This window comes from Pinus tabuliformis, chromosome X (assembly GCF_031772625.1).
Source record: "Pinus tabuliformis cultivar Carrire ecotype Pingquan chromosome X, CPIR1, whole genome shotgun sequence".
Classification (NCBI taxonomy): domain Eukaryota; kingdom Viridiplantae; phylum Streptophyta; class Pinopsida; order Pinales; family Pinaceae; genus Pinus; species Pinus tabuliformis.
In genome coordinates this window covers 699553909-699564102 of record NC_142308.1, presented here as the reverse complement: position 1 = coordinate 699564102, position 10194 = coordinate 699553909, and the positions used below count along the sequence as shown (strand labels likewise).

At 36.2% G+C, this 10194-nt stretch overlaps 1 protein-coding gene and 1 pseudogene across 1 annotated transcript; both read left to right on the top strand.

Annotated features, from left to right (window-relative positions):
• Window positions 1-2419: 2419 nt before the first annotated feature.
• LOC149141912 (uncharacterized) lies at window positions 2420-3967 on the top strand (annotated as a pseudogene).
• A 478-nt stretch (window positions 3968-4445) lies between these two features.
• On the top strand, window positions 4446-5197 carry LOC149141911 (NEDD8-specific protease 1-like). The gene has a single exon (XM_089449040.1). The coding sequence runs from the start codon at window positions 4483-4485 to the stop codon at window positions 5161-5163; it is 681 nt and encodes a 226-aa protein (XP_089305166.1). The 5' UTR covers window positions 4446-4482; the 3' UTR covers window positions 5164-5197.
• The last annotated feature ends 4997 nt before the right edge of the window (window positions 5198-10194 follow it).

Genomic DNA, 10194 nt, shown 5'->3' with positions numbered 1-10194 from the left:
CGGTTGATATTACACCCGACCAACAAAGCTGCTCGGTGATCTTGCACCATAGATCAAAATGCATTTGATCCAACGCTTGACAATGATATTGGACGCTCTACATGCACGAGGATTACCCGCCCGATAAGGTGGTTTCCTCTCTCCTTCTCCTGCCATGTGTCAGTCGATGAATGGTATCAGGTGAGTCCGCCTGAAAACCACTTACAGCCTTGAGTCCACCCGAAAACCATTGTCACTATTTCAAACCTGCTTTTTGGAATATAACCACGTGCATTCACTCTTCATCTGTATTCTTGATTTCTACCTATATTATATACTCCTCCGCTCTTTTGGCTTTCCTGTGGCTTTCAATACCACTGTTTATGCTTCTCCGCTACGTGTTCCTCTTTGTTTCTTTGACTGCTCCTATTATGATATTCTGCATTGTCTTAATTTCTGCCACTCCTTTGTTAACTCCTCTGTTATCTCCTCTGATGCTTTGTTGCTCTTTGTTCTTGTAATTCTCCACTTAATCTTATCATGCAAATTTTATTAATGTTTACATTACCTGAAAATATTGAGAAATATTGGTGAATACCTTCATTTGGGAAACTATAAATTTATTTACTAATATAAAATTCATTATTGCTATTATTCAAATTCCCAACTTGTCTTCTCAGATTGAATCTTGGGTAGGATATGGTCTCCTTCCATTATTCCAAATTTTATATATATTCATCTCACATTCCCCAATGTACTCTCACATTTACTTGGGAGAAGACATGGTCCTCTCCAACTAATTATCAATATATATATTCATCTCACATTCCCCAATGTACTCTCACATTTACTTGGGAGAAGACATGGTCCTCTCCAACTAATTATCAATATATATATTCATCTCACATTCCCCAATGTACTCTCACATTTACTTGGGAGAAGACATAGTCCTCTCCAACTAATTATCAATATCTATATATATATATATATATATATATATATATATCTATATATATATATATTCATCTCACATTCCCAAATGTACTCTCACATTTGCTTAGGAGAAGACATGGTCCTCATCTCACATTTACTTGGGAGAAGACATGGTCCTCTCCCATTAATTACCAAATTTTATATTCATATCACATTTCCAAATGTACTCTCAGATTTACTTGGAAGAAGAGAAGTCAATTGTAAGGATGGAGGAGAAGTTAATGACATTAATGAGAGGTGGTTGAGGTGGAAAAGAGAGGGAGGGTATAAAAAGGGAAGGAGGAAGGGAGAAAAGGGCATGTGGGGGTCTTGCTTTGATTTTGGGTTGGCTGTGATTTTAGGATTGTTGTGATTTTGGAGACCTAAGGAACCTGTGGAGGTTTCTTGGGTTTGTTGAGAGGAGGGAAATATTTTTTATCTTGGTTTGGATTATTCATTTTGGACACACTACATTTGGTTGGACTTGGGCTCAGAGGGCTAGGGAACCTGTGGAGGTTTCCCGGGCTAGGAATTATTTCCTAGTTGGCTGGGAGGTAAATCTAGTTAGGTTAGTCAAGAGGAGCGTTTCAGCAGGAGCAGCAGCTCAAGGGAATCTCCACCAACCACCGGTACAGGTATTCCTCTATGCATAGATTACTCATGTAAATTATTGAAATGAAATGTTCACTATAAGTTATAGGGATTAGAATGTAAATGGTAAAATTTTCATTGTTTAAAAGTCTTGTAAGAAAGTAAATTATTGCCTCTTATTGCATTTAAATTCCAGAGAAAATAGATCTGTTAGAAGACCCTAGGATAGGGCCTTACACGTGGTATCAGAGCTTTGGTTCAAAATCTGGACCCAAAGCCCACTAAACCCCAAATTCCGCTATAAAGAGCTTGTAACCCTCATAAGGACTTATAATCCTAAAATATATTCATATAACAAATTGTTTTTAGAATGAAGAAAAAGATACCCTCTTTATCGCCATAAAAAGTAATACTCACAACGCTGACACTCTGCACCATGTACATCCATGTTAAGGCCAATGCATAGGCTTTGTTTCTACGGTCTATTCCAAGAGACTTGTAAATTGCCATATCCAAACTAAGCATATATCACCGCTTACAGCCCAAAATATAGCCTGCGAATTCGACATTGTGGAGGACCAGAGGGGAAGTAGATTGACAGTTACTGTTAGCAAACTCAGAGGAGTCGCAGTTGAATCTGAGTTTAACTCTGCTTTTTGAGTCAACTACTTGAAAATCCTCGTACAACCATATTCTCGAATTCGTTCCCTTACCCTCGTCGGAGGCTGTGAGAAGTATTATGCAAATCAGAAGCAAGTTTACACGAGAAATCTGTTCATCGAGGAAGTAAGTGGGTCGAGCATTTTTTTCGCTCTTATTGTTGCTGTGGCAACCAGAACATACAAGCGGGCGAGGGAAGAGACATTCAGAGGGAAGAATGGTTACCGCCAGAGGGACCAATCTTGTGCATAGTCAGCCAACATTCTCCAACGATGGAAAAAAGCTGCTTGTTTGTACTGGCAACTCTGTTTCAGTCTATAGCGTGGCCACCGGTAGTGGAGTTGGTAGGCCACAGAGGGCTAGTCACAACATTCATTGTTGTACATGTTAGTGGCCCCATAATTAAAATTATTTTCCAATGCTAGACAACATCTTTGGATGCGACATTATGCCTTTGGGACTTTAATTCTGCCACTTTACTCCAAACTGTGCAGGTTGCCCGGCCTGTTGTTTCTTTGTTAGTTCCAGACATTTTGAGTCCATCTATGCACAATGATGCAAAGAAGCATGATCTGTATGCATTTCTTTCAGTTGAATGGAAAGAGAGGCACCATGGCTAGCTTGATAACTGGGGTGGCCGTGTTATGATGCATAACCTGACAAAAATGAAAGAAGTGAATGGTCACTTAAAAGTGACACATAAACCAGAGCTTTTGGTAGTTATCCCCTCTGGTAGGTTTGTTGGAATGCCAGATGGGCATACAATTCATATCTGGAAGTCACCTGTTGAAAACATTGAGAATGTCAAAGAGGTTAAGACGATGCGGTTGCACCATACAAAAGGATTCTCTACCCTAGCATTTCATCCAAATGATACAATTGTTGTTGCAGGGGATGTAACTGGTAGAATTTTGATATGGAGAGGGGTTGGGAGGCATACATTTACATCAGAAAAAAAATGTTGAGAATGGTGGAAGATCCATAGAGATGTCTGGTGTGAGGTCTCATGATGATGCAGTTTCTTTGACAACATGGAATTGGCATCAAAGTGAGTGTGAAGTGAAGCTTCTGTCTTTCTCCTCTGATGGTGCTTACTTGTACTCAGGTGTAAAAGAAGGCGTCCTTGTGATATGGCAGCTAGAGACTGGCAAGAAACAATTTTTTTCCATGTTTGGGAGGCCCCCTTCTATTTCTTGCTCATTCTCCAGAACCATCCCTCTTTTCTATTTCATGTGCAAATAACAAAATATTGTTGGTGAACTTATCAACTATGACTACTGAGAAGTTGCTTGATGGTATCAAGCCACCTTTTTCATTGCCAGAGAATTTACAATGTCTATCGAATATTGGGGCTGCAGTCCATTATAAAGTAGGCATGCTTGTCCTGCCAGCAAAAAATCACAACGTTCAATTTTATGATGTATACTATGATAGGCCAGTGTCAGAGGTTAAGGTTTCTGAGAGAAATTATATTCCGGCAAATGATATTTCGGTTTTTGTAACTCTTGTGACACTTTCATCAGATGGATCTGTAATGGGTACAGTTGAAATGAAAGTTCCAGAAGGTGGGGTTGGTGGCAAGTTTTCTCTTAAGTTCTGGGAAGCCAAAGCCAGAAATGGACATTTCTCCTTATCAACTATTATTGATGAACCTCACAGGGATCACATGGTAACTAAAAAGGGTAGTAATATATATGCACAATGGCATATTCCAATTACAATATATTGGAATGGAAGAAAAATGAGAAAACTGTTGTTTCTATAGTTGGTCTGAATCTCAAGTAGCAAAAAGTGGGCATGTGACATCTCCAACTCCCCCCCCACCTAAAAAAAATAAAAATTAAGGAAACAAGAAAGAAAGAAAGAAACAAGAATTAAATAGAGAGAAGAAGAGAAAGAGGAGAAAAACCAATATTTGGCCTGTTATCTGCTGAAGTTGTCCCTTGAGAAACTTGTTGGCTTCAAAACCACAGTTGAGGAACGCTACCCCTGTCACTTGCAGGGCTCCTCTCACTTTAATGTCCAGTATTTTTCTGATTCAAGGATGTGTCCTTATGAAAAGAAATTATGTGATTAAGCATGCTTGGCACAATGGAGACCTTTTGTGATAGGCTTGTAGTGAAGTTTCCCACAAGCTAGTGGACACTGTAAGGTTTCCATACACTTGAGCTGTAGTAACTGTGCATGTGGTCGATTATTAGGAAAAGAAAATATTTCCATTTTATAAAATACTTGAGGAATTTCGGTGGTCAAGACTATTATATACTGAAAGAGTGATATATGGATTCCATGGGAGACGATGAAAAAGTGTTGAGCTATGGTGATGTTGTGTTAAGGAGATCTGATTTGAAGATTCTTCAAGGTCGTGATTATCTTAATGATCGTATCATTGAGTTTTATTTTTGCTACTTGTCTTCCTCCACCTCTCCTAAGATCCTTCTTCTTGCACCTTCAATATCATTCTGGATTGTGAATGCCCCTGATGCTAGTAGCCTCCAGCAATTTGTTGATCCCCTGAAGCTTCCAGAAAAGGAGCTGGTTATCTTCCCCATCAATGACAATGAAGACTTCAGTGAGGCAGGCGGTGGTTCACATTGGAGTTTGCTTGTATACAGTAGGAGAAGGAATATCTTTGAGCATTATGACAGTTCTGCACAGTGCAACGGAGTGTATGGAAGGAAATTATTTGAAAACATTAAGAGTTTTATGGGTCCTCCTGCATCATCTGCCACATTGGCCTTGCATTTCACACCTCAGCAAAGAAATGGCTATGACTGTGGTTTATTTGTCTTAGCCATAGTGAAAGAGTTGTGTGCATGTGAAGGAAACATTTCTGGTGATGATTGGGAAGCTGTCTTGAAGAGCCGAGTGACAACATCTACAGTTGGAGAGATGAGAAACCAAATTTTAGATATTATCAATGAGCTGTCTAGCAAGAGATGCAAAACTTGTTCTTGTTGATTTTGATGCCATTAAAGTGAAGTGCATTCATACAGTATTTGCGTCCTTTTTTTTAGGGTCACTTTTTTTCTGGCAAAGCATCTAACCGGTATAATTGATTATGTTAATTGTTTTATGTTCAACATTGTAGTTGCAATGTTTAGCCCTATACAAATACGTTAATGTTAAGCTGCTTCAAAATAACTGCCATTTGTTTTATTAGGACGCTTATTGTCTTTTTACAACCCAAGATGTTGTGCGGAAAGGCAGCATGATAGATACTTCTAGCAAAAGTTGGCTTTGAGAGAATCTTTGTAAATCAACAACTACACTCATTAATTTCTTAGAATGTGATGCTTGATACATGAATAGAAAGAAATAGTTATCTTTTATAGTCACTGATTATCTGTTTGTAGAAATGCATGACAGATAGGAAGACAACAATATAACTCTAAATATCTTGGCCCCAGTGCTTGAAATCAAAATATTAAATGCATCATTAGGGGCAGCTACCTTTTATGTTTGCTATAGCTGGAGTTGGAATCCAATTCCCAGAGACTTCGAGAAAACTCTTATAAGATAGGTTGACATGATATGGGCTCTTTATTTCTCGATAATATGAGATAATTACAATGAGAGATTGTGGAAGTACAGAAATATGAAATAAGAGATTGCTTCTGGGTTTAAATAACTTATCTTTATTGCCTATAGAGGAGGACGGATGACTGCAAAGTGAATGTGAGTATTGGGTCATTTGTCCATATTCAGTTTCTGTCATAAGCAAATTGGTACAGTTTTACAGATTCAGTTGATAATGGTTAAACTCTTCTATAATCTTGTAGTTAATTTTGACTGAAAATGTTTTAAATATCAATGTATTGCTAATGCAAAACAACACATAAGGTAGGGAGGCTCTAACAAACACCTAGAGAAATTAGATTGCTTGCTTTGAGGTTTGTCTCGTTAGTCTTCTCTTGTTTGGTCTCATCCACATTTGGCTTTAGTGTGTTGACATGGGGTTCTGTGCTTGTGGGGGCAAGGGGATGAACCCCAATGCTCCTAGGAGCGCTATCAAGCATTAAACTCTAACTAGACCTTGTGGCCCTTCATGTAGATTTGCAAAACAAAAGAATATATCACATCTTTCTAGAAATAGAAAGTAAAACTTGTCATGAAGCTTCCAAATGCAATACAAAATTTCCACCTATGGAATTTTCCATGCAGAATGAAAAAATGACTTGTAACGCTTAGTGACCCCTATTAAAATTTATCGAAATAGATTGGGCTCGTTCCCCCACAAGGTTGACTAATTTAATTAGGCTGACTGCCCCTAATAAGGTTGACCAAATTAATCCTTCATAGTGAAAGGACATTGTAAGGGTGGTGGCTTGTCATTGACTAGACTTGGTTAGGGGCATGACTAAAATATAAAGTTGTTTCCCTCCATGGTAGAGAGGATATGAAAAGATGGAGGCTTATTTTGCATGGTCTATCCTTGGTTGCTAGGTGTGAATTGAAGACTATGCAAAAGGATAGTTTTTGAAGTCAATTAAGGCTTTCCAAATGGATTCAAGTCTTAACATACCACTTGCTAGTGGTATTGAACCTTTTCTAAAGGCTTTTTTTTTGGTGTGTAAAACAACTGGAGATATGAGTCACTAAGCCTAAAGAACATAAGGGGTTTATAAATTTTAACACCGAGTTCATTCATTAAATAGCATAATCCTTAATAGTCATATTTTGAAAGATTTCATTGGGTAAACATTCAAAGTTTTGTGCAAAATATTGTGAACATTATTTTGTGCATTTTGATTGATATCAGAAAGTAAACTTCTACAAATTCTTTGAAAAATTAATTGTTGATTATTCACTATTGACCAAGTATGGAAGGACAATATTGAGCTCTCAACAAGCTCATACCTTCCATATAGGTCCACTTTTATCCAACATTTTGGGTGATTCATTAGGTATCTATTACTTGCTCTAGATTTAGTGACTAGAGTGGTCGCCAAACCTTTCTTATTCTCACATTCCTTGGTTTTAACCATGTTGATCATTAGAATTCAAAGGCTTGGGATCTTGGCTTGTTAAGCTATCATGGCCTTTTGAATGTTATTTCGAAGGGTAGATAGAAAAAAAATAACTGCTTTCATTTTGTATGGTCATAGTCTATTCCACTCCCCAAAATGAATTAGCAAATGTTCTTTTGAATCTCCTTGATTACCTAATCCCTTATACCAATTGGTTAGTTTTTGAGCATGTAGCATAGTTTTTCTATTGATGTCAAAACATCTTCAATTAGTGTTCTAAACTTTTCATCAACCTTGATAGTAAAAAAAAAAAAAAAAACTCTTTGATACTTCGATATAAGAGGAATAGCTTGATCTCACCAAAGTGTGTCTTTTTAGTTTATGTTTGAACTCATTAATGTTCCCATGCTTGCCCACTCTCTATCCTTGATTTGAATGAAACATTCCTTCTTATCATGGGAGCCTTTTGAGTAACATGTGATTTTAGGGTCCTACGAATGTCTCCGAACTTTGATAATGGAGTAGCCTTGATTTTTGCATAGAAGCTTGAAAGTTTGACATCAAACTTTCTTGGATACCCTCAATATTTCTTAACTCTTCAAATCCTCACATTGAAGTGCTCTCACTTTTTGTTTGAATAAGTCGCAATCTATCAAGGCCTTTCAAAGTAGATTTTTGCACTATTATTGTAAACCTTCTGATATGCGCTAATCCCTTGATTCCTCCATTTGAAAAAAATAAAGCCATTCCTTTTATTACTTTTGAGAATTTTGAATGGTTTTTAAAATTATTTGGATGTTCCCAAACGATACTATCTTCTAAAGCTTCAAAGGAGTGGGTGTAATTGAGGTTATCATTGAAGTTTCTTCAAGATTTGGATTTCGAATTTCCAAAACAATTCAATATCATTAAGAAGTTTGGGGATTGATGACAATGTGATTTAGGCCATTGATCATATTCTCATTTTTGAAGGTTTTGTGGAATCATTGTCAACTCAACTAATGGTCAAATTCAAAAAAACAATTTAGTTGCACATTGGGAAGGAGGGAGACCATTGAGAAAAGTGTTATCTATCTATCTATTTATATATTTAGAGCCATTCCAAAGTTTTTAAAGCCACATTTTCTTTTGTAAGGGGTCATCCATTCACAAATTGGTTAGAGCATTATTTATATATATATATATATATATATATATATATATATATATAGATATATATATACATATATATATATATATATATATATATATATATATATATATATATATATATATATATATATATATATACATATATATATATATAGCGAGAGAGAGAGAGAGAGTCAAACTACTTTTAGGCCACATTTTTTTTTCGTAAGGGATCATCTATTCCCAAACTAGTCAAGATTTTTTTGGAGAGCAACCAATTGAGCCCCAATGCAAGGAGCTTCTTAGAAATACAGTTTGCAGGATAAATATTGCACTTCCCTCCATCTTGATTTATAAGCATTTTTAACTCAACCTTGAACTTTTATAGTCTTAGGACATGTACTTTTGTTCTCAAGTTTCTAGGCATTTTGATTAAGCCATCAACATTGGTAGAGTTAGAGATAATTAGGCCAAGCTTGTGTTTGCTTTTGAATTTGTACCTTTTTAGGTCTTATTTGTTCGAGTGTATCCTTCAAATGGATAGCACATAAAGAGCTACTATGGCACCTTTGTTAATGTGCTCTAGGCCACTTAATTCTACCTCTTGTTCAATAGGGTTACACAACTTTGAATTCTATGTCTCACACAATGAATAACAATAAAAACCTTTTAATTATTTCATTAATAACAATACTAATACATTGTGTTGTTTTGAAATGAATGATTGGTAGGGTAGTCTCAATGATCCCAAATAAAGCGAAAATGAAAGAAACAACCTCAATTACTTAATCCAAAGTAAAGGAAGGCACCACCATTATATACTCTAGTACTTCCAACAAGATAACCTTCCCCATTTTTTTTGAATATGCGGATCTCTTCAAGATGTACAAAGAAGAGGTTGAGAGACCAACATTTGCCAATCCAAGTGAATAAGACAATAACCATGCTATTACAAATGACAATATATGAATATCCCATCTTTATAATGTGGTAATGAGATCAACAATCTTCCATTGCTTGGACATGTAGCCCAAGTTCATTAATTGTATAGTTATGTCTACCACATCACAATGATTAAATTTGGCCGAAGGATGTGTCACTTGAACGTTTTGAACAAACTCTGTAATGGTCTCAGAATTCTAATTGAAGAATGAGGTGAACTATATTTTACATTGAAAATTGCAGTTTTGTTCCCACTAATCTGTACCTGAGGTCTTTGTTTTGATGCCAACCTCAGTGTCTATTAAATATATGGATGGTGTGAACAATATTTGCATTGAAAATTGCAGTTTTTGAGCCAGTAATTTATACCAAAAATGTGTCCCAATCTAAAGAATGTAGTCAGTCCTAATTGACATGTGAGGGTGGCTTTTAATTCTGACGATAGTAGATTATCATTATTCTTATTTAAGATATAGTAGATTTTCCATTCGGATAGTAGGATTATCTTTCAGATAGTATATTTGTCATTCTTCATGGAGGAAGTCATAATAACAAATCTCGAGTTTGAGAAGTAAAATGACTATGAAGCATGGGAATTCAGATTAGGATGTGTTGAAATATCCTATATGTCGCATTAATGACTATTCTATGAGTGGTAGAATTTTCTAGTGAAAACATAGATTGAATACCATGGACTTGTGTAAGGCTTACTGTGATAGTTGTTTTTAATGATCCTAAATTAAATGAGAAGATCAATTCGTAGAGAAATTGGGATTTTAGAATGGAAGCTTATTTAGTCAATAAAAGACCAGTGAAAATAATAGGATACACTTTTACCCTTAATCTAGTGTTGAATAAAAATGTCGTGAAAAATAATATGTCTCTAGTTTTGGATAAAAGGACCCTCAACTTTCTTCGCAACTTTTGTGGTCACTGGCCACTTGTGAAA